Raw genomic sequence first — 25,678 nt, 5'->3', positions numbered from 1 at the left:
AACAAGCAAGTATGCACTCGGCAGAGTGCAGTTCTAGTTTATACTGGATTCTTCTTATTATTATTATTGTACCCTTTGCCATTGGCAGTGAATATATTGTTGTTGTCGGGCATACACTTTGTACTGTATCTCCATGTGATAAGTTGTGAGCTTGTAGATCTGCAATTTGAGCAATTGTTGGTGTGAAAGTGAAAGCTGTTAAGTGTGAGTATTAGTATAGTATTTTAGCAGAGGAATGATTTTGGACATGCAAAGTTCCCTTCCCACCCAAGAACAATGATATGTGACCGTAGTACAGCATTGGATATATATTAGAATTATACCATACTCGCAGTTTTCTGAACTTCTCTCCTCTTCATGCACACTCCTTACTGCTTCCAAAGATAACGTACCTGAGAGGTTTACCGTAGCGGTTACCGTAACTTCTGTTACCGTAACTTCTCTCCTCTTCATGCACACTCCAAAGATAACGTACCTGAGAGGTACCTGCCGCTCTACTTGTATTGTTACTGTATTTCTATCTCACCTGTGCTTGTCTTGCTGACTGTCTTTAACCACTTGAACCCTACAGTATATACTTCTTGTATGACATACTGTACACAGTGACAATAGCCATTCTACAAGCTCAGAATGCGGCGCGATGCTTTCTGAACAGGTGGCAAGGGAGGACTCCCTTCGTCCTCATTGGTTGATGTCGCTCAATTGTGGACGTGTTTCAGCAGAACAGCAAGTAGTGGAGGACCAACCAGGGCCCAGTATGCAAATATAGGGAGGGCTTACCGGGCTATAATATAACCAACCAGGGCCCAGTATGTGTTTGACGTAGCAGGCTGCGTCACACGCATTGCTTGTGGGTCTAACTCTAACCAATTGAGTGTGTTTGAATCTTTTTTAAACCGCCCCTTGGGAAACAAATCCAAACACGAGTGTTTCCACGCAGTGATGTTAGTATGGCTACGCGAGGCTAAGGCTCTGGACCAGACTGCCATGCTGTGTTTTCTGTGTCGGCTAACTGCAGTGTGTGTGTGTCGTGTCTGTCGCTGTGTTCGATCTCCTTAGACTGCAGAACTAAAGGCCAGTTCAACGCCCTGTCCTATCACTTCAGAGGACGCCGGTCAGCTGACCACAGCTACACGGAGGACAAACCTGACGCCAGCGTGCAGGAGACCAGGTAACACTTGGCCTTCTGAAGGAATCTGTGTGTCGAATGTTGACGAGAGAGGCCTGCAAATAAGCCATATTTCCACACTTTCTACCTGGCCCACCCGATTTGGGGCATCGTGTCAATATAGGCAAAAATGGCTAAACATTTTCAAAGCTTTAAATTGGAGGGGTTAAAGTTTTTCTAAAAACATAAATGCTATTTTTGCTATTCATTGTGAGACAAAGTATATACAGTATAGATTTTAAGGGACAACTTCACCCATTTTCCACCTATGATCATCATTGGTTCACACTAATGATCATAATCATATGGTACCATTTTTGTCTACTCTGTGTCTCAGAGGAGGGCTGTGGACAGGCCAAACATTGACATCATCAGCTAATCGGCATCGGCTAATCCAGGCTTTCCATTTGTGCAAAGTTGACATGCTATAATAGAAGCCATTGTTCCACTCGATAATAAAAAGTAAAATAAAATACATTTAAATCTTGTTTGAAATGACCAAACCTGCCTATACCGAAGACGAGGGAATAGGCTAAAATAGCGGCATGTTATAATGAGCATTATTTAGTTAGGACTGAGGAGCAATTATATGAAGTAGTCCTACATTAAGAACTGAGGCCGATTCTGAAAACGCCTTCTAAATCCTGACCTGAAGTTTAATGGAAAAGTATTTATTCAAACATTTCAAAAATGTTATGCTGCTATATACTGTACATAGCAACAAGGACCCCAAAAGGCTTCTGGTCTTGGAGGGTAAAAACACCAGAAGGGGTTCCCGTCCTAAATGGGGGTTAACCCATTTTCACCTGAGATCAGATTCTAAAAAATGTCTTCTACATCCTGACAGTTTTATGAAAAAGCTATGTTTCTATGTCAGTCGTTCTTCGATTTTTCTAAAATAGCAGACCTACAAGCTTGTAGCGCGCCACTCTGTGGCCGGGCAAAGTTACGGAGGAAGAGGAAGACGGAGAAATGGAAGAAGTGTTCATGAAATATTTGCATCACACTGGGTTCGAACTGTGAACTCTTACCTCGGATGCCACAGGCAGATGGTGAACCGGTTGCACCAAACGTCACGGCTGGTTTGCAGAGTAGGAGGAGAAGGCATGAAGAACATGCATTTGATGACGGCAGAAACAACATCTGAGACAGAGAGAGTCTGAACTTTGGCAGACATTGCGTGTGTGTGTGTGTGTGTGTGTGTGTGTGTGTGTGTGATGAAGATTGATCACTCGGTATGCAAGAAACAGATGCTGTTTTTGTTTTTTTACATTGCTCACATGAGGGCAGAATCCAAAGTGATGTCAACAAATCAGCTTTTGAGATTTGTATTTATTTTGAAATTCCACTGTACACGAAGGCTCTTCCCCATCACAAATCAGTATACTCGTAACCCCAGAGGTTATTAACTCATTCATTCATTCATTCTTTTATTTTGGCCACGTAAACCCTATATCGTCTCTGTCGTGGGTGGAAAGGTCATGATGTCAAACTGTTACTTTTCAGGATTCAAATTCTAAAATGGTAAAAGTTTTAGATGACGCTGTAGCATGATCAAGGAGGGCGTTAATTTACGGGAAAAAACTAAGTTAAAATACGGAAATAAGACGTTTGTAACCCGACAGCGACGGTGTTTTGTGCTCCTCCAGGGCTCTGTACTCGGGTGGTAAAAGTCATTGATTCTTTCTTCTTTTTTTTTTCGTGAATCATAGCTTGGCAAAATTGACATATTGGTTGTTCAGTTTGACCCACCGCCAGTATTGGCGATATGACTTATAGAGCAATGTCTTGCGGAAAACAGCGAGTTGAGAAAACAGGCTTGAAAGGTTCACTTCAGTGGACTCTAACATTACACTATAGGACCTAGCTACATGTTTAAGCATTTAAGAGCATTGAAGAGTCTGTGCCTGTGCTATTAACTCATTTTGCATTTTGCATGGAGAAATGCCACTAAAAATCTGAAAAACGCGCTCGGTGTGTGGGGACCTTTAGCCTTGCCGCCATGACTGTCTCTGTATAAAAAGGAATCACAAATGTTCTCCCCCCCCCCCCCCCAGCCAGAATATGGACACTAGGGTTCATCCATGTGGGTGACCTCGCCGTTGTTTTGTTTTGTTTTGCAGGCCAGTGGAGGAAGAGGGCACGGGAAGCCACGTGAACGTCTCCACGGCCTCCAAGCCGAGCACTGAACCGTCAGCCAGCGACTTCCACGACTTTGTCTCCGACATGCAGAAAACCATAAGAAGTTTACGAAAGCAGGTGTGTGTGTGTGTGTGTGTGTGTGTGTGTGTGTGTGTGTGTGTGTGTGTGTGTGTGTGTGTGTGTGTGTGTGTGTGTGTGTGTGTGTGTGTGTGTGTGTGTGAGAGAGCGATGTGCGGTGTACAACTGTGTATACCGTAGTAGTAGTAGTATTTCCCCCGTTGAGTATGGGGGAGAGCTCAACGACCAGTAAAGAACTGTGATTGTTTAGTGATGTCATCCTTGAATGAGCAACCCAAAGATAACACCTCTGTGTTTAACATTTGTCTTTTAGTCATGTGTCTAAGTGTCTTTCTTTTTCTCTTTTCTTTTTTTTGCCGTTTCGTGGGATTATACTAACACGCACAGCTTGCTTGTGCCAAGTTTTGTAGGATGCGAGAGAGAGAGAGAGAGAGAGAGAGAGAGAGAGAATATTGTAGTGGATGTAGGCTTAGTTGAATAATTGTTTCCAGGCATCTGGGTGATCTGTCCTTGTCTCTCTCTCTCTCTCTCTCTCTCTCTCTCTCTCTCTCCCTCTCGCTCTGCAGATTAAAAGACTTGAAACCCATCTGAGCAAAACGGACTGCACTGACTCTGAGGGCCGCGAGCGATCCAACAACGAGAGGTGGAAGAAAGACCCCTGCTCCACATGCGAATGCAAGGTATGTTACATAACGTCTCTGTCGGGCAGAAACCTCATATGTCCATATTCTAACTTTTTTTTGTTTGTTTTTTGTTTTGTTATTTAATAGCTTACTTACTTGATCATACTGTACTACGGCGTCATACAAAAATCAAGTAACAGTTTTGGACATGTGATGTTTCCACCCGACATACAGAGCATGTCTTTAACTGTAAGAGTCTACGGGTCCATTTGGTTACAATTTGTAGACTCTCTGTGTTACAAATGTGTTACAAATGGATATTATTTTGAACAGTGCACAAACACGCCCCATTTGCTCCACTGGTGTTCACCACCTAGTCACTAATTGCACATTTGGTGCTACACAATCCATTCTTACCTCACAGAGTGCAGTTCTCACACTTTTCTGCCCTCTAATAAACCTGAGGCATTATTTAACTTGTCCCTTGCACACCATTTTTATTTAAATTGCCTGAGCTATTTCTGTGCCAGCGGTTTAGCCACTTCAAATGCCCCCTTCTGGCTTTTGCTTGGCACAAATGCCAGTGTTTACACTTCCTTTCGCTAACTTGTTAGGGCAATTAATTGCCGCCTCCGGCGTGCGTGTATGTGGTGCGCGTTTGTGTGCATGTCTGTCCATCCTCTGGGCCTTATCTCTCTGCCACCGGTCCAAGGCAAGCAGAGGTAAACGTGCCCACACACACACACACACACACACCAAACCTGGAGTCCTTTTGAAGTGTCAATCTCCTCTTTCTGCCTTGAGCTCTATTCCCTTCCACTTTCACTCCATAGCAAGGACTTGGCACATCCAGGGATCCTGTACCAAGCACAGTGGAAGAGAAGAAAAACACTAATATTGTCGCTGTCAGGCAGAAACCTTTAAAAAAAATCATACCACATCATAGCACAAAAGTAGCAGTTAGTCAGTTAGCAGCGCATATGCTACTTTTGAATTTGAATCCTGAAATCCTTAACAGCGGGCGACAGAAAGACGAATTCTCCGTAAGTGCATTATTTGTCTACGGGACCTGGCGACTACTGGCGATAGCAGGCGAACAGACGATAGGCACCTGAATGTCGCTCGAAAAGATACAAACAATTCATCTTTTCGTGGCGACATCGTCGCATGACTGCTCCGCCGCTGTTCTCCCGCTGTTAAAACGCACTGTAACAGTTTTTGGTCATATGAGGTTTCCAAACCGACAGAGACGACATTCTAGCTGACTTGTGGTAATTTTACCCCCCCCCCCCTCCTCTGTGCCCTTCAGGATGCTCAAGTGACGTGCTTTGTGGAGTCTTGTCCGCCGGTTGAGTGCCAGAAGCCCACCAAGGTAAAAGGCACCTGCTGCCCGGTGTGCCTGGACCACATCACGGGCACCTCCACAGACAGCAGGCATCCAGCAGACAATCACCACGCGTAAGAAAAAGAAAAGAAGAAAAAAAAAACCTCAGGACCCCCGCTGCCAACATGCCCAACGTGTCTGAAAACACACTCAACTCAAAAGCAGAGATCCCATAATCATGAGAGGATAAAGACTCTTCAAGGTGTTGCTGCTATATGCCCACAACAAGCGGCACCCGATTGCCTCATTTTGTATTTTCTTAATGTTACCTTGCTTTTTGGGTGGGTGGGTTGTGGTGGTGGTGGGGGGGGAGGGTGGCAGGGGGTCGCGGGAGGGGGTTGTTTTAATTTTTTTTCCCATTTTGAGCCCCCTCCCTTCCTCCCCCTCCCCCCACCCCCCATCCCAAGGCCCACAGCCGGAGGTCCTGGTTTGAAACCGATTTTTGGCAAAGGAGCCAAGCAATTACCACACGGATTAATTTCTGGACGGACGGACGGACGGACGGATGGGTGGATGAACTGATGGACTGTCAAACCTAAGGTGGATAGCGCCCTTTTCCCCTGCTTGCACAATCCCGAGCAGGGATGTGTCGCGGCCTCCTAGAAGCACGACCGGCGCCTTCCGCCCCTGTGATCACACATCAGTGACAGAATGCAGGACCAGTCACCGCCCCACACCACGCAGGAAAGGGAAGAAATATTGAAAGGCTGCAGCCATTTTTATTGTCTCACAAAACGTTCTCAGGTTCGAGATACCGGAAGAAAAAAAAAAACAAGAAAAAAAAAAAAACTGGTGCTATTTCTTCTCACCCCCTTTTAATGATTTAGTCACGAAATACAAGCCTTCAAAGTATTTTTTGTTTAACAATACACAAAGCAACCTATATACACTCTTCATTCATCTTCTTATATGACGTTTCATGGTAAACCGCAATTGAGAGAATCTTTTTTTTTTTAATTCTTTCTAAAAGACATTTTATAAATAGTTACTTCGGCTTTTAATCTAAGGTGCTCTATATCATATTTTAAATACGTTATTTCTTTTCTCCCTCTTTTTTTGTATTGACTGCTTACATATGAAGATAATGTGAAGCCCTATGAAAACTTTTGTAATGCAAAAAAAAAAAAAGAAAAAACAATGTCTACTGAATATCACCTCTTATCTCGATGGATGACTTGTTTGTTAACTCTCATCTGGGATTAATGAACGTATCGTATGTACTGGCCTGTCCCTGAATTTGTGTAAGCAAAACGGAGTCGTGGACATGACATCCAGGCCAGCATTTACAGTGTTGTGCTCTTCTCATCCTCATTTCGCTTTCAAAAAGCATCGTCAACCCCCTTTGTTTGTTTTTTACCACTGTATCGATCAAATTCCTCTCTGTGTTTTGTCAGACTCGTCTGAAGCCAAATGTATAACTTGATAACTGCAAAAGAAATGCATAATAGCGCATGTTTATCCATGGAAATATGCATGAGTGTTGGAATTACATCAGAGTTTAGCCTTGGATACTGCTACGCAGTGGTGGAAGAAGAACTCGGATGTTTTAAGTGAAAGTAGCAACACAATATAAAAGAAAATACTCTGTTACAAGTAAAAGGCCTGTATTCCAAGAGTAAAAAGTGCAAACGTATTGGCATCAACATAATACAGGACTTGAAGTAGCCTATCAAACGTTACTCATGTTAAAACATCTTTCAAAACCTTTTCGAATGTAGCACATCTACAAGTTCACACTGTGCTTGTAGATCGGCTATTATTTTTATAGACTGTAAAATAGGGCTTGATTGGTTGTATGTTTTTTGTAATAATAATTCTAAATGATTTATAAAGTAACTTGTAACAAAAGTTTTCAAATAATTGTCATGGAGATAAAAAGTACAATTTTACCTCTTGAGATGTAGCGGATTAAGATGTATTTAAAAATGCAAATACTCAAGTAAAGTAAAAGTGCCACACATTTTACTTATGTACAGCAGTGGTTCTCAAAGTTGGGTCCGAGCTAAATTTGTTAATACAGCATCACATTTTAAACCCTTTTTTCATTTCATAATTATGTTGACTGTTCAAAAATAGCAGACTGTAGACATGTGCATCTGCTACTTTTGAACATTTTTGAAAGTGTCCCTGGCAGAGAAAAAAAAACATTTCAGATGGGCTGCGGCCAAATTTATATAAATTTGGGGGTCCACGGCACAAAGAATATCAATCTGGGTGAAGACGTTTGAGAACTACTGATGTTCAGTGCTTGAGTAGATGCACTTCCACCACTGTTGCTACGTCTACCACAGCAGTATTTTGACGCCTGGCCCGGAGTGAACGCTCACATGCTGCGTCCACACGGGCAGATGCAAAGATACAGTGTACCATTCATTATCAATGGAAGCCAGCGACATGAAGATGCCACGTTTGTAGCTGCTGCAAAACATACAAAGCTACAAGAAAACGTTGAGCAGCTTCAACTACAAAGCTAATACTGTATGCTGTGTAGCTTTGCACCTTTGAATCTTTTGCATCGGCTCATGTGAACGCAGCAACAGCCTTTTCTTGTATAGCGTCTCTTGGCGGCTGGAAACTTCGGATCTCCGTATTTTAACTTGGTGTGTGTTTGTTTTTCCATAAACGAACGGCCTACTTGATCACACACATATCCAGCGTCACACGAAAGCATCAACCGTAGCATCTACAAGCTCGAAACGCGGTGTGAATGTAGGTCTGCTACTTTTTTAATTGAATCCTGGAACGCACAAGTACGTTTTGGTTTTGGACATGTGAGGTTTCCACCCGACAGAGACGAAAGCTGTAGTCCGTAGACAACACTAATATTTGAAGGACTGCTGCCTTATCCATTGACTGTTTCTTTTTCTCTCTTTGTTTTGTGTCTATGCTGCTCTCATAAAGGAACCCACAGCCCTCCGACTCCAGTTTACACAAGGACACACTGGCATGCATTCCTTTGCCAAGCATTCTTTACAATCCATATTTGTTTTGTTTTGCAGTGTGTGTGTGTGTGTGTGTGTGTGTGTGTGTGACTCTTTGTTTATGTTCCCTCGGCGATGGCTGTCCTCTTCAGTGTTGGCTTCGGGGTAAGAAAGATCACCTGGCTCTGGTTTCGTTGTCCTCGTGGGAAGCCGCGTGGCCCGGGTGATGTCATTTGGCTGTGTGTGTGTGTGTGTGTGTGTGTGTGTGTGTGTGTGTGTGTGTGTGTGCGTGCGCGTGTGTGTGTGTGTGTGCGCAGGCTTTTCTAGACCACTGACCCCTAATTCCACTATAATGGAAGCCATATGACTGGGGAGGAGGTGGCATATACACGGTCCATCAAAACGAAACCAGTCTCTGCTGGCCACACCAATGCTACTGACCAATGAGATCTCATCGACCGGCGCTATACGGTATACGCACATCTTGTACATACACTGTAGTGTAGACGGCGCCACTCATTCAACCCTGCGCACTGGCGGCCCACTTAACCACTTTCAACCTATCTTTATCGTTGCTGTCGTGCAGAAACCTCTTGTCTCCGTTATTTTACCTTTTTTGTGTTTTTACTTTTTCCGTAAATGAATGCCCATCAGCGGTCCCCAAACGTTACCGTGCACCCCCTGTTACCTCCTGACTTATAGGTGACCGAAAATGATACATTTTTGATGTGATTATGGCAAATAATCACAGAATGTCACTGCACTGAGAGACATGCAGCTGCTCTATACTTCTTATAACAGTGGTTTACCGGATTTTGCCGTTTGTGTTAACCATATTATTACCGTTTTCATGTCACGCACCCCCTAAAGGGCGTTCGCGCACCACAAGGGGTACACGCACCACAGTTTGGGAACCCCTGCCCTACATGGTCATACTGCAATGTAATGTGCAACGCAAGCTCAAGCTTGTAGATTTGCTTATTTTCTTTTTCCTTTCCTTTCCTTTAGTTACTACTACTACTACTTTTCTTTTTTCTTTTTTTTTAATCCTCAAAAGTAAGTTTTGGATATGAGGTTTCCACCCGACAGAAACGATAATGTGCAAAATATTAAAACATTCAGTCAGTGCTGTGTTTTATGCCGATAAATGAACTGTACACGTACAGTAGTATGTCCGCCGGTGCCATGCTGTGTGGACTTTCCCCCCGTTGAGCTTTGTAGCTCTTGTCAGTCGTCAATATGTAAGCCCTTACATATTGTGTAGGCCCTTCCCGTTCCCTACATGTTGTTTTATTGTGCGTGTGTGTGTGTGCGTGCGTGCGCGTGTGTGTGCGCGCGTGTGTGTGCGCGCGTGTATGTCTCTGATGTACACTGTGTGTGTACATGTTTTCCCAAGGTTTGGCTTTCAAAGCACTGTGATCTCTATATTCCCCTTTACGTTCTATCGCAGTTATACATTTTATTTTATTTTCATGTTAATCCCCCCTTCCCCCAACCCCCAAAACAAATCCCAACTGTCAATGGAATGCACTGCTCTGCAAGACTGAACATGCTTTACCTACATTGTCCTCTAAGCGAGCGGTCAATGTGGATATAAGTATCTTATCTGACATTTGTATTGTATGTTTGCCAAAGAATTGTTTGCACTGTAATGTATGCCTCTTGACAATAATAATGATAATAATAATTAAAAAGAATAATGTAAAAACGGGCCACGTTTTGAATTGCAGCCCCCCCCCCCCCCCCTCGCTGATGCCTGTGTCCTCTCTGGAGATACAGTAGAGTCTACTGTACACCTCGCTGATGCCTGTGTCCTCTCTGGAGATACAGTAGAGTCTACTGTACACCTCGCTGATGCCTGTGTCCTCTCTGGAGATACAGTAGAGTCTACTGTACACCTCGTTGATGCCTGTGTCCTCTCTGGAGATACAGTAGAGTCTACTGTACACCTCGCTGATGCCTGTGTCCTCTCTGGAGATACAGTAGAGTCTACTGTACACCTCGTTGATGCCTGTGTCCTCTCTGGAGATACAGTAGAGTCTACTGTACACCTCGCTGATGCCTGTGTCCTCTCTGGAGATACAGTAGAGTCTACTGTACACCTCGTTGATGCCTGTGTCCTCTCTGGAGATACAGTAGAGTCTACTGTACACCTCGCTGATGCCTGTGTCCTCTCTGGAGATACAGTAGAGTCTACTGTACACCTCGCTGATGCCTGTGTCCTCTCTGGAGATACAGTAGAGTCTACTGTACACCTCGCTGATGCCTGTGTCCTCTCTGGAGATACAGTAGAGTCTACTGTACACCTCGCTGATGCCTGTGTCCTCTCTGGAGATACAGTAGAGTCTACTGTACACCTCGCTGATGCCTGTGTCCTCTCTGACAAAAACATGCAGTAATCCTGGTCTCTGAACTGCCTCCCCCTGGCCATCTGGGGAGTCTGATGGCGTTGAAAGGAACTGGTTGGAATAACGTGTTCCTTCCACGCGCTACAGTACGTCCAACCCTTAGAGTATATATGAATAGAAACGACACCTTGAGGAAACCCTGAGGCGAAATGGACATAGTGGCCGAATTTGGCATTGCAGCTCGGGGCCAGCGCTGTTCGGCCAGGCGCGTTCACGATTTGGCCCAATCCATCCCAGAATGCACTCTGTTCCTACCCGGAAGGAGGAGTGAAATCGCGTCATGCGCTTGGTGGATGGGAGGAGAAATCCGGTGCCGTTTCTATTCATATATACTCTAAGGTCCAACCGGGGAAACTCCTGACCCGTGTGATGTGAAAAAGAGGCAGCTTGGACTACTCATGCGTAGAAGGAAGCATGAGGTCAGTCCGTCGCTCTCCCCAGGTTGGCAGAGGAAGTGTAGCGCCCAGGATTACATTAGACAATAAGACACTGGGTGAAAAGAATGAGTTACAAAAACCTTGGGATAAGAACTGGGAGGCAACCGTCTGGTAACGCGAGACTACCACTGACATGACACGTCGGCAAGTGGGTTTTTTTGCCGACGCGTCAAGTTGCAGCCGCGCGCAAGCATCATTTCCATCCACCAGCAGTTTAAAAACCCGGAAGAGACGCCTTAGCCGTTTCTTGGCGCTTAAGTGTGCTTTACACCCTGTGCTCGCCTCTCATCTGTTAGGATGTTTGACGCTAACGAGGCGCAACGTGAAACTTTGATGCAAATATAGACAAACAGGAAGCAGCTGTGTACCGTTTGAGCAACGCTGCTTTGTTGATCAAAGATCAAAGATCTTAGTCATCGTTGTATAGCTGCTTATGAATGTGCACAATTAGTCATCATGTCTGTGTCGGTGTGTTCTCTCATGAGAGAGAACTGCTCTTCTGGTGTTCGGGCCTCCCATGTTTCTGTTGCTGCCTGTGAGGTTTGTGGCTTTTAGCGGCCGTGCTGGAATTTGTGTCTTTCAAGATTCCTAAGGCGTGAGCGAATGGAGCGTGCCCAATGGGGCCGTTAGCTCCCCTGAGGATTGATCAGTTCAGGTCCCGACGTTGAAACTTGTGACATAAAGCAGTGGAACCATAAGGTGTCCATTACTGGCTTTAATGTTTGGAATGAAACTTACGTCTGTGTCCCCTCCTTTTCCATCCCCTCTCCTCCAGTGAAGGGTTCCTTCCGTCCGCGTCCCCTCCTCTTCCGTCCCCTCTACTAGTTTCTCGACCGTCGTGCTCCCAGCAGAGTGTTACCTGGCAGCTTGAGGCAGTGCGTGGAGGACGGGTCGGAGGCAATGTGGATGGAAAGTGGACCAGGAAATGAGCTTTCCAGTGGCCGAGCAGATAAAAGCACTCCTCCTCGCTCTCCCTCCACTGTGGCAGGGAAAGCCATTATCACCCCGACAACAAGGGACCTGGCTTACTGGGAGCACTGTGTGCGTATTCCCGGCATATCCCAGACATTGGAGAGGAAGGCACGCACACTTACTCTGTGTGAGTGTGTGTGTGCGTGCGTGCGTGTGTGCGTTAGAGCACAGTTAGAGCATGGCAGTGATGGCCGTTTTGGGGTTGGACTAAAAAAATCCCATTCATTTATTTTTTTTCCCATCGAGATTTACCAAGCCATCCTGGCTCAAATTAGGCACAAACGATCTTGTGAGTGATATGACAATGACTGTCAAACAGTGAAACAGGGTTTTGGTACCATTTCCCTGCACCTCCAAAACCGCTCTCACATCTGCCTCACAAACAAGACTGGTTGCACCATTTGACATACAAACTAATTTCCTCTGCACCTTCCTCGTGTCCTGGAGGCTACTCTCCACAACTCTGACACACCGGGCGTTAGCAGCACACTTTTCTATTTGTTTTTATTACAAGTGTTAAATAGCTCTATATTCCTACATCAATCATTGTTTGTTTTTGAACAGGGGTCTGTCCAGTTGCTATGGTAACAGAAAATGCCGTACATTTTCAGGTAAATATCAGGAGAGAGAACAGATTATCTCCCCTGAAAACATCTTTTGTTTTTGTTCTGTGTAAAACTGAGTGATGCTGTGCAATGAAGTTCATTCTGTACAATCAGACAAAAAGAAAAGCCTGTCTGGGAGACACAGGTCAACAAAGCATATAGGGTTTAAGAGGTCAAGTACTAATTTCTATAGCCTCACGTTACACCCTTCTAACACATTTCATATCTTGAACTGTCTACGGAATAGGGAGCGGGGTTCTTATTTCTTTTCAGGGGTTGGACAGCTGCATAAAGCCTGGCTGCTCTGCACGCCGCTCTCTTCCCAGTTCCCACTCTCATCACATGCTGGAATTTCATTTAGGCAATTTGGCTCTCGGCGTTGCACCTCTCACAAGCCAAGGTGGAGAATTCTTTCCCCAGCTCGCTAATGGAATGTCATTCTCATTTCCAGAGCGAGGCGGATGAAATGGGGAAGAGAAGTGCTGTGCTGTCCCGCTGGGGGAAAATAGTCTATGCGTCGCGAGACTCAAAGGAATGGAGGGGGGATGCCTTGTCAGGAGATGGCCTCCCACTAGCATCGCTGGCTCTCACACATGAAACCTGCAGCGTTTATAATGCAGGTGCACACACTTTTACTGTGTGTAAACCAGGACTGCGTTCGCTGCTGTCGAGGGATAAACCGCTTGTTCAAGAAAGCTTTGCCAGAAAACACTTCAGCTCTTTAAACAAGTCATGTACTGTAGATTCCAAAAATTCAGTTTTGACAGAATAAAGTGATCCCACTTCCGGATCTGGTTTCCCCGAATTGCAAAATCTCCAGATTCTACAGTCTGGCCATTATGCTCTGCATGATGTGCTGAAAACCTCCTGCAGTTTGAGGATATCGTGGAAGATTTATGCACACCTATAGCGTGTGGATTTGTGTCCCAAGTGTAAGATGGGAGTTGGGACATGCTGAGCGGTGTGTCACATACACACTGCTCATGATGCTCAGTCTTGAATGGGAGGTGGCCGCATGGTCTCTGCAGTGAGACAACACGGACTCAAAATACCTCCATCAGTCCTCCTGAAGATGTACAACACCCATGAGGTCTCCGGCATAATCCTGCCTTACTGTGGCCAGAGGAAGCTCCAGCTGACACAAACACGTCGACACCAAAGGGCCAGGACATGGGTTAAAGGTAAGTCCTGTCCTACTATTTGTCACATACATTGCTGTACGCGGCGAGTCTTAACCGGCCACCCTTGTCGTCGGGAGCCGCGGGTGAGTCTTAGCCGGCCACGCATGTGTCGGACAGTCGGACTGCAGCATGTCAGACTGTTAGTATGTCGGACCAACGTATGCGCCGCGTATAGTTGCCACCCTGGCGTCCCTTCCGTGTGGTCTCCTTCAAGGAAGATGGGAGATCATAGCGGTCAAAAACGACATGGATTTCACTATAATGTTTGGTCTTTGTTGGCAGGGGAAAACCTTCAGTGGTAGCATTCTGCGGTTGCTGATCAACATGACCAAAGTCATCACCAGTCCACTCCTGGTTAGACAGCTTTTTGTGTGGCAACGAGCTTACTCGAGATTGAAATAAATAAATCAAACATCCATGAGTTTTAACGGCTCAGTGAGGTTTAACCAACATTGACTCAGTTACTCTCGTAGTATCTTGTAGCATAGCCACTATAGCCAGATGATCAGAGATCTCCACCAATGAGATGGATGTCTCTGATCATTTGAATACGGTTTAATAATGACCATGGAGAAAATGTAAACATAATGTGAAATCTTTGTACAATAATACTATGAATATATATTAAGCACATTGAGCCTGAGATAACTTCTGAGATAAATAAATAAAATCATCAAAATGTCCAAATGTTAAAGTTTTTCCAATTTCCTTTTATAAATGGCAGATCTACACTCTACAGGCTGTTTCTGTGGCACTTCCACAGCAGAGGTCCTCAAACTCCAGTCCTTCATGTGAGTCCCGGCTTTATTGTCACTCCAAATGTTTAAGTTACTTCTAATTAGATTTATGGCTGTAACTCAATGCCAAATGGATTGTGACATTTGAACCTCTTTCCCAGCAAAATGCCAAGTTTCTTTTTCTGGGTCTATTAACCGGCTAAACGGCATATCCTTTCACTGCAATAAAGCAGGTCCGTTAGACTAGACTCGAGGATGGAAGGTGCGTGCTTGCGTGCGTGTATCATAGTTGGATAGCTGGGGGAAGCAAGCACACAAATCTTATGAAGTAATTGTTACTGCTGCTACGAAAGCCAAACTAATCTCATCTGCGGCTTGACTGACTACCCAGAAGACCATGGTTTACACTGTGAGTGTAATGGACCCTTACTGTGTGGGTGATGGCAAAAGTTCCTCTGTGTTCATTTACCTCTGAGAGTATACAGATGTAACCAAATGGACCCGTGAGGGTCAATTTGAGCATACTCTCAGAGTTAAAGGAACACTCTGGAGTTTGCGGTGTGGCAGACTGATCATCGCTGCCTGGCTGATTCACTGAGATGGCATGATAAGATGGTAGTGTTACTGGCTGACTTCATGACTACAGTGCATTCCTCAGTGGAGTCCAGCAGGGCCCGGTGTCAGGCCCACTACTAATAATCCTCTCAGATTCAGATGGAGCCCTAATCAGCTCTCTAGCAAGGGGTGCAAGAGAGGGCCGGAGGGGGGGAATTAAAACTGAGGAGAAAAATAATGGTTAGGGATGTACTGTATGTGTATACATGTACTAGAATCTTGCGGCTAACGCCACACTGTCCGTGTTGTTGTTTCTTCGTGCCACACGTGTGCGACGCAGTGCGATCAGAGTGTGTGTGTGTGTGTGTGTGTGTGTGTGTGTCTTTGGCCACGTGTGTTTTCCGTGCTGGACAGTTTGTGTGTTTTTGGTTGTTCCGTGTTGTTTCTCTGTAAACGTTGTGTGTCCGCAGTCGCACCGTGCATGTTCTCGGGCCAGCACATGATGGAAAGGGAAACCACAGAGCTTGGTTGAAAACGCAGGGGTGCGGTCGGTGACGTATCGCGGCCACAAGGCACAGGCGGCTCCTTCCGTATATTATGCTCAGCATCCGTCGCGGTCTATGACAAACACTCAAAATTGTCCATTCATTGTCAATGGCATTTAATGTGTTAAGACAACGTTTGTGTTTAGACACACACACACACACACACACACACACACACACACACTAAAAGCTGAACTGGACATAGGAGGCCCTCAAAGATAACAAATTACACCATTTTGCACACACACACACACACACACACACACACACACTGCAGAATGCATGCACACACACGATCATTCCTGATCCTGAATAAATCAGATTCTGAGCATATCGTTGCTGTCGGGCAGAAACCTCTTATCTCCATATTCTAACTTTTTGTGTGTGTGTGTGTGTGTGTGTGTGTGTGTGTGTGTTTTTAACGCCCCCTAATTGATCATACTATAGTGTCACACAAAAACATAAAAAGTAGCAGATGTTAAAGCTCGAAGCGTGGTGCGAAGTGACACGTTTAGAGCTTGTCGATCTGCTGTGTTTGAATTCAAAACCTGAACAGTAACAGGTTTGGACATGTGAGGTTTCCGCCCGACAGAGACCATATACACACACACACACACACACACAGGCCTATATCCTTACAACTTATCCCTAAACCTTTTTGCCATTTTTTTTACTATTTTGAAAAACCTTTTAAAATAGTTAAAATAGTCGTTCTACAAGCTCACAACGTGTCGATGTAGATCGGCTAGTAATTCCTATCAACTTGTTGACATGGCAAATGAATTATTGAATCTTGAATCTGAATCTGAACTGTTTTTAAATGTTTTTCAAAATGGTACATAAAAAAAGAAGCAAATAAGTTTAGGGGGGGCACAAGATAGGGCCCATACTCTTACCACACACTTCCAACGCCCGAAGCGACAGACGTACCTGTCTGCAGACCTATTAATTCATCTGCTACAGCCTTGGAACTCAGAGAACTATTTGGACTGAAGATAGAACACACTTGGCTATGAATGGAAATGGTGGAAGAATAACTCAAAGTTTTTACTTCAGTAAAAGTATCAATACTGCAATATAGAACGGCTCCGTTACAAGTAAAAGTCCAGAATTCAAAATGTACTTAAAGTACTAAAAGTAAAAGTACTCATTATGCAGAATGTGCCATTTCATGTTTATATAATATGATCTATAATAATATTTTGAAAATAGAAGATCTACAAGCTCACAATGTGTCACATAGCGACGCATTGAGCTTGTAGATTGGCTATTTTCAAATAGCCAAAATGTTATGTATAGGGCTGAAGTGGTTAATGTATGTTTTGTCATAATAAAATCTACAACATAACTAGTAGTAACTAAAGTTTTCAAATAGATGTAGAGTAGATGTGGAGTAAAAGTACAATATTTGCCTCTGAGATGTAGTGGAGTAGAAGTAAAAGTACTGGAAATTGGAAATACTCATGTAAAGTCAAGTAAAAAAGACCTCAAAATACTCAAGTATTTGGGGTGTGAGCAAAAAGTGCCTCACACAGTCATCGCCAATTAGACTTGGATTCTTCGCACAAGTCAGCAAATATGTGGATGTGAAGATTCTTTTATGAGGGGAATTCTTCTAATATGTAAACGCATATCTCTTGCACAAGCCAAAGCCCCCCCTCCCCCGCTGTGTGCCAAAATGTGAGATTTACAGGCGCTACAGTACACTGAAGCGGTACAATGGAATCCAGCAGAGTGTGCGCACTGGCACGTGTGTGTGTGTGTGTGTGTGTGTGTGTGTGTGTGTGTGTGTGTGTGTGTGTGTGTGTGTGTGGTGGTGGTGGTGGTGGTGGTGGTGGTGGTGGTGGTGTCCGTCCGTCCGTGCGTGCGTGCGTGCGTGCGTGCGTGCATGCGTGCGTGGTAAAGACACTATGAGATAATAGAATCTCACCACATGTAGTTGTTTACTAAACATCTAGGACCGTGTCACAGATGTTTATTCTCCGATACAGTATCACTTGAATGTTGACATGTTCCTCCATACTAGCTAGGCTAAAACAAAAAACAACTAACCCTAACACTTTGGCCTTAGGCTTGTTTTCTATTCAAAAACACAACAAAATATCAAGTTGCAATGTGAATTGCGATTATAAGACACGAGTCTGGTTATGTGCGCATGATCCAGTTCCTTGATTTTCTTTCTTTCCATGACTGTGGTTGAACTTCCTGCAGCGGTGGTTTGGTTCAAACTGATCTTCAGGATGTGAAATCACTGCTAGAGCTCAGCAGAGGCTGAAGAATGGACAACGGAGAGGCCAGGAAAAGGCACTCACACGCGCACGTGCGCATGCACACACACACACACACACACACACACACACACACAGTCACACGCACGCACACACGCGCACACACACACACACACACACACACACACACACACCAGGTTTTTCACATGCAGGTCATTGCTCTTTGGGTTCAAGTTCAACATTGTAATATAAATTATTTTTTCTTTTTCAACAGGAAACAACAGCAGGAAACCGTAGGAAACTATTCAATCTTTTGAATAATTCACGACTCCAGTCCCCTCATCCCCGACAACAATGAGGCGTACGGCGACACCTCAACGGTCACTCCGCAGCCCACACATCAGTGAGTCACACAGCACACGAGTCATGCCATAAATAGAGCAGGAACAAAAAAACTAAACAAAACAAAAAACACCTCTGTGTTAGGCTCCAGTCACACATCAGCTGCTCTGACCCCCCCCCCCCCCCTCTCCCCCCAGAACAGCGATAGAGCAGGCGTCTTTTATGTGCAGTGACTGGAGCCTTAAACTGCAACAATGCAAATGCAGCATGCAGTGTGTGAGTGCATCGGTCTAATTGTTGTTGAGCTTATACGGATGGCCTGTGGTCAGGAGCTGCTCCTTAAATCATGGTGGGGTCGCTGTGTGTGACTGTGCGGTGATGAGGCCGCCCTGCTGCGGACCACAGGGAGAACGACGTCCTCGTCGACGAGGGCGTTGCCAAGGCAACGCCCTCGCTGCGATTAGACGTCCTCATCACGGTGGGAGGTCAGAGGTCTGAACGTTTTGGAACAGCGGTTCTCGAACGTTTTCATTTCAAGGACCCCCCAAGTTTGGTATGTATTAGGCCCATGGATGGACCCCCATAAATCAAGGAGTATATGAATCTGTACACTCTCTGAGTTATGGACCTGTAAGGGTAGATTAGATGTGGTTCCTATAACTAACTGTCATTTAACTGAGGACCCCTCTCAAGGACCCAACTTTGAGAACCACTTTACTGGACTCCGCGCCCATACCAAACTGTATAACAACCTCCTTTTCAACAGTGCACCGGTAAACGTTGACGAGCGTTGTTGGAGTTGGTGTGATGATGGTGCTCCTGAACTCCACTGACTCTGATGGGAGTGAGGTCTTTGCTGATTTCCCTAAAAGGCAAAGGCCACACTGCACCTTCCATTGTCCGTTGCGTTGGTGACCTCCTCCAATTCAGGACAATGTAGCCTCGACTCGAAACAACAGGACATAGCCAGTCTTCTCATTGGCTGTCCTATTAGCAATCCACTGAACAATCTAACCGCACACCCACACGTGCACACATCCTCTGTTAGATCCCCCCCCCCTAGCCCTTCGTACAGTATATGTGTACATTTCCACCCACATGCAAACATACTGTATCCAAACATATCTGTGCACACTTATCCAACAGTACCAAACAAAGAGCTTCTATAGCAGGAAGTAGTAGGAGTTTGCAGTGACCCGGCCAGTAAGTGAAGTTGCAAAAACAAGCAGCCGGTGGACTTATATAAATGTCACGCTGACTTGGAAAGCATTCTTCTGCACCAGTTTCTGAGATGTTTTCTTCTTCAAGATGGAGCCTGGGACTCGTGCCAAGTCGGACAATAATTAGTCTGTGCCGTTCCTCCCAGCCATCTGGCAGGGACACAGCTTTTTCAGGCTACATGCATGTCTGTTTCATGTACACTATTACAAACAAACAGGCATGCTAGCCTACGCTTAATTGCCACAAACAATTCCAGATAAACATGAAGGGGTGGCAGTGACTCAGGAATTAGAGTGGCCAGGAGGTTAGTGGGTGAATGTAAAGTGTTTCAGATGAAAGCGTGGTATAAATGCCAATGACAATTTTTTGTTTTAATATAGCTAGATATTAACAACTAAACCCTATACTTAGAGTAGTTGGCCAGGGTCCCGCAGGGCTCTGTACTTGGTCCGCACTACACTAAAGCTCACAATGTATTGTGATGCACTCTGAGCTTGTAGATCAGATAGAGTACACACACACACACACACACGCACACACACGCACACACACACACACCAAACATCTGTGTTTGGTATTGAGAGCATGAAAACAATGGCATGGCAGAGGGGGCATGCATGCTTCTACAGTGAGAGCCTCCAAGGCCCTAGGTGCTCGCTGACAATGATGAATCATGGGAAAATGAGTTACAGGTTCGTGGCTCGAGTCGTAAGGAATGATTTCATCATCAAATACCAGATGTTTAGCGTAATGTACTCTGAGGCAGTTGGGGGAGAAAAGAATTACCCCTCGCAGAAGGCGCCAGCGATCGACTTTGAGTGAATTTATACCCGAAGAAGGTACTTTTGCTTTGTGAGTGTATAGCCACTGTGGCGCCAAAGATGGCATCTAATGCTACCTCATTTTAGCATGTCCATAACATGAGACAGAGAAAGTTTCAGTCAGGAATTAGCCTGGGGCTAAAGAGGTTTTAAATCACTGCAGTCAAATGGTCTTTTTACACGGTGTCACTCTGCTGAAGATAAGAGAATGCTCATATATCACTGGATAGTGGATAAGATGCAGGCACGTGCACACATAGACATCAAAGGGGACTTGAACCCCTGCCCTTTCACCCGTCTGTAAGAAACTGCCCTCTCCAGACCCTGAATGCAGCATTTACTATGGTGAAAGAAAGGCAGATTCCCCCATGACCATGCCATGCCTTATCCGAACACGGCATTCAGGAGATGCCTTATTTTTCCAAACTCTCCTGAACTCGAACACAGCATTTTACGGTGAAAGAATGTGCAGAAATCCATGTCGTATGCCTTCAGTAGCTAAAGAGTGCATGTCGCACCCCGAAAATGGCTGATCTACAGGGTCTCAACGCATTGCAGTGCGACGCGTTGTGAGCTTGTAGATCTGCTATTTTCTGCAAATTTCAGCCCCTGCTTCTAGCATTCTCTGCACGTCCCTGATAAGATGTTTGACCAGTGGTGGAAGAACTACTCAGATTGTTTACTTGTAAAATGTGTTCACATGGTCAGAATATACTTAAAGTACCAAAAGTAGCCTAAAATAATTAATTAAAAATGTTTTCTACATGTACACAAATCTTTCGAAAATAGCCGATTTACAAGCTTGCTCAAGATTTCCTTTGGACTCACACGTAGAAGCATATTTGTCGTACTGTATCTGCATCATGGACATGATGCTTCTTCAAGCTCTCTGGGTGTTCATAATTCACTAGATGAGTACATCAATGGGGTTTGCATGAGCTGTTAATTGACCACCAGCCCTAGGCCTATATAATTATCTCCTGTCAATTGAGTCAAAATAATGAAGACACAAAAATATATTAACCAGTGGACTGAGGACATCCAGTGGTAGAAAATGTGATGGCAATGGCAAGTAGTGACTTAATCTCTCTCTCACTCTCTCACTCTCTCTGTCTCTCTCTCTCTCACACACACACACACGGCTGATATTTTGATTTGAATGCACTTCATATTAATACTAGGCTACATAATCATAGCATTTTCAGATATTAACTAAACAAAACGGTCATGTTTCAAGTCTGTAGTCACAGGGCAGGAAAGCACTTTAATGTACTGAATTGTAATGGTGACTATGTACACATTATGCAACAGACTGAAAACTATCAATAGACTTATTTGCAGACATTGCAGGCAGATTATTTTATTACCTTTAATGTACTGTATGTGCTATACTGTATGTGCAGCTATGCGCAAATGATTTAATACATTCAGACGTGCTTTGAATTAATGTCTGTCGTCACTGTGATTAAAACTGTCAATGTAATTCAGAACATAAAGTGTTCTAGTGTTCTATTTGGGTTTCTACAGTGAACCTCTTTGTTTGTTCTGTAATTACAGAACCAACGCAGAATGACCTGTTATTTAAACAATAATTCAATAATTATGCTGGAAAACAATCACAGGCCACCACTTTCCCATATTGTCATTGGATCGAGCTGAAAATGCAAACAGAAAGACAGTTCAATAAAACCTACAGTAAATACAGAACTAGAAATTCTAGAAATCTCTAGATTAAAACCAAACCCAAGTGATTAAACGTCCCCCACCCCTTTTTCCTCCTCAATTTAGTCTTTATGCCATTAGGTCTTCGATCCCACATCGTCTCTTGACTGCTGTTGTACTGTACTGGCTCACCTGCCTGTGTGACCACCTAGTACCTCCATCCTACTCCTCCCAGGCAGGCACCGCACTACCTGGCGTCTCTCCCTCGCACATGGGCCAATTGTGTTCGGATAGACGTTTGGCCAAACGGGCTGCACCGCGATAGATTTGAACCTAGACTCTGCGGTGGTGGGTGCGTCTGTGTCACCCGAGTTCCCTGAACTGTAGCATTTGAATAGACTGTGGTATTATTAGGCGTACTTTCCTCAGCTCCCCTCAGACAGCATCATACAATGTCATACCAAATAGTTTGGATGAGGAAGAAAGTCAGTTGTTGTGGAAGGAAATGTTGTACCCAGCAATGTTGTTCTTTTAAGAGAGTTGTAACATTCTGCAGGGAGTTGTAACCACTGCATCCTTATGCTGTGAATGACGATCCATTGTCGTTGTTGGACCCGACGTAACCATCGGATGTCGCGCGTGACGAGCGACCAGAATAGATGTACCTCTTGCTGAGGCACCAGAGGTCCTGAAGTATCTTCTGAAAGTGGTTCCTGAACTTGACGCCAATGAAGGCATAGAGGACGGGATTGAGACAGCAGTGAAGGTAGGCTACACTCCTGGTGATGGCCAGTGCTCGGAGCATTATCCTCTCTGCCCGGCAACTGCTCTCCTTAAACAGGGAAACGGTGCGGTTCAGCAGGACCACACTGTAGGGCAGGTGGCAAACGACAAAGACCGCGACGACTGCCAAGACCACACGGACTGCCTTGTGCCTCTGGGTGCGCTGCACTCTCAGCAGGGTGCACACGATACTGGAGTAGCAGAAGACCATGACCAACAGAGGCAGCAGGAACCCAAATGACACCAGGAGGCTGGGAACCAGCACCTTCATCAGCCTCGCAGTGGCGTAGTGACTGAAAGACGGCTGACACGTCACGGTCACAGCCTCGGTCTCCAGGTCTCTCTCCTCGAATCGCTCAGTGAAGACGATCGTGGGAATGGACAATCCTACAGCCAACAGCCAAACGGCAGAGCAGATGAGGCGGCTGTACATCATGGCTGTCGAGCCGCGGATGCCAAAGGAACGTCTGGCCTGTACTATGGCGACATAGCGGTCGCCGCTGACGCACGCCAGCAGGAGCATGCCGCTGTAGAGGTTGATGCTGTAGGCCCCTTGTAGCATCTTGCACGCCGCGGAACCCATCGCCCAGTCGTGCTGCTCGTTGTATATGATGAGCGGAAGGGCCACCACGAAGAGCAGGTCAGCCACGGCCACGTTTAGAAGGTACACGTCGGTCATGGTCTTGGTTCTCTTGTAGAAACTGTAGGTGACAATCACCAACAGGTTCCCGATCAGACCCAGAGCACAGATGAAAGAATGGATGTATGTCTGCACGATGACTTCCACTGGGTTAGGATCGAGGTTGCAAAGTCCTGCAGGCCCCTCGTCAGTGTAACTGTAATCTGGAGTACTCACTGCACTTAGTGCACTATAGATGTCATCAAGGTTTGGAGCCTCTGTAGCCATGTTTTGAATCTGTAAAATAAATAGATCACTCGTAAGCCTATGTTATACTTTGTCGTATGACAAGTATTGAGTACTCTTTGAGGAAAACAGAATAAAACCAAATAATTTAACCATGCACATGAACCCAACATCCCTAGGAAAAAGGTTGTAGACTGTGCAACTTTGTGTCTTCTACTTGATGTGATTGGCACATTTTTTGTTCTACTTTTGACAACACACAGGTGCATTGTGGTGGTTGAGCTCTGTGTTTGTTTGATCTTTAGATCAAAGGCCTTGATCAGTACATCTCAGATGGTGGAGATTGGCATCGAGGTCACACAATGCCAACACAGTTACATCTGCGGCTATGGCAGCCTGACATGAGATGAATTGATGAGCATGGTGAGTTTAAATGTGCAATTTAATGTTCACAGCAGCATTAGTATTGTGGTAGTCCCAATGCACATTTATTTTACATATTATTTTTGTATGATTTCAGTATAGCACAAAATGTTCTGGTTTTGCGAATAATGTTTTGTGAATTTGTTGGTATCTCTTAAAAAATGAATTCATTTCACTTCTCCTTAACTTAAGAAGCTATTATAGGTCAACAGGAAGAATGTACATGGTAGTCTATTGTAATAGCCTCATTAAGGGAAGTGTTTCAACATGGAAAATGTATGTAGGTGTGGTGTGGTGATATTATTATATTATTATAAAAACACTCTAATAGACGCTCACCGAATCCAAACTACTGTAAAATATCTAAATATTCTGTATCAGTCCCCTCCTTCTTTATGACTTTATCTGTGAAACAAGTCTGCAACATTAACATTTTACTATATCATTTCCCCAGAGATCAGAAAAATTCAGCATGTATTATGAATGTTAAAACTAATATGTAATTACTTACCAGACAGAAACAAGCTCTACGGCGATCTCAGATATGAAACTTATGAAGAGTCTGACAAAGTTTAACAACTTAACTTGTGGCGTACAAATACTGCTGGACAATATAAAATGCTCACAGGCTGCTGAATAGGTATGAACTGTAAAGAGCTTAGTGGAACAGATTTAACTCAACTGGTAGACCAAAAGCTACTCTAGTTTAGTAGCCTATAGTAGCTACTTATCTGATCTTCCTGCTCTTGATCTCAAGCGCTCATCCGCATTCACAGCCCACCTGTTTACAAAGCTTACGTGTTATCTTGTGTGCACTCCCTCTGAGATGACAAACAGAAAACACTTTTGTAATCACATTTCAGCTAGCATGCGATGGGGAAAACCCAGCCTGGCATATTCAAATCCAATCATACATCATGTCAATGCTGTTTCTTACTTATGCTTCTTTCACCTATACGCAAAATTGTACTGTCTTTTCTGCAGGCTGCAGTTGAGCTTGCAGGTGTAGACATTTTTTTCAGTCTGATGTTTTGTTTAAGATCGATGCTTTTGACGATGATATATTCACACCAGTTCCATTAAAATGAAGTGCAAACTGCACCTTGGATGCAGTTTGGATGAAGTTTGGATGAACAAAGTTGTCTGGAAATTCTGTAATGATGTGATCTCATACACGACTACAATATTGCCTGGGCAGAAAATATGTGATATATCAGGCATTTACATCACCGAGAATGAACATTTACCATTTATCTTTGGTAAAAAAAAGAGAAAAAAATCCATACTCAACATAAATGCATTAAAAAAAGCTGTATTTATAGACTATTTATACATTACATGAGGCAAATTTTCTCCTTCCCAAATATGTAGGCCTGGCTATACTTTAAAGTGAATTATATTTAGCCTACAAGCAGACACCACCATTACAAATATGCACCTACTGTATACCACTTTCCAGACCACCAAATCGGGGGTTTAGCCTAAATTGCCAATGAGTTTTCTCAGGTGAAAAAAAAGACAGAAGTAGTGTCTTATTATTGTCCAAATAACAGGTAGGCTGTAGTGTGCTTTGTTGT

At 44.5% G+C, this 25,678-nt stretch overlaps 2 protein-coding genes across 3 annotated transcripts in view; one reads left to right on the top strand and one right to left on the bottom strand.

Annotated features, from left to right (window-relative positions):
- Window positions 1–9,811, top strand: part of pxdn (peroxidasin) — a 97,096-nt gene extending 87,285 nt beyond the window's left edge. The window contains exons 20-24 of one of the 2 annotated variants that reach the window (XR_013965357.1): window positions 1,060–1,171; window positions 3,292–3,427; window positions 3,955–4,068; window positions 5,321–8,599; window positions 8,634–9,811. Coding sequence is in view for 1 of the 2 variants with exons in the window: in XM_080783217.1 (XP_080639343.1) it covers window positions 1,060–1,171; window positions 3,292–3,427; window positions 3,955–4,068; window positions 5,321–5,473 (515 nt within the window). In the remaining variant the exon portion in view is untranslated. Of the gene's footprint in view, window positions 1–1,059; window positions 1,172–3,291; window positions 3,428–3,954; window positions 4,069–5,320 lie in introns of both variants that reach the window. The other variant, XM_080783217.1, reaches the window with a different exon arrangement.
- A 12,796-nt stretch (window positions 9,812–22,607) lies between these two features.
- On the bottom strand, window positions 22,608–23,720 carry ccr6b (chemokine (C-C motif) receptor 6b; the record flags this gene model as incomplete). The annotated part of the gene is made up of 1 exon (XM_080784288.1): window positions 22,608–23,720. One exon carries the CDS (start codon window positions 23,718–23,720, stop codon window positions 22,608–22,610), a length of 1,113 nt encoding a protein of 370 aa, XP_080640414.1.
- Window positions 23,721–25,678: the final 1,958 nt, after the last annotated feature.

This window comes from Protomyctophum bolini (genome assembly GCF_963924005.1).
Source record: "Protomyctophum bolini genome assembly, chromosome: 15".
In the NCBI taxonomy this organism is placed as follows: domain Eukaryota; kingdom Metazoa; phylum Chordata; class Actinopteri; order Myctophiformes; family Myctophidae; genus Protomyctophum; species Protomyctophum bolini.
The sequence above is the reverse complement of the archived record's forward strand: the minus strand, read 5'-3'. Positions and strand labels throughout refer to the sequence as shown.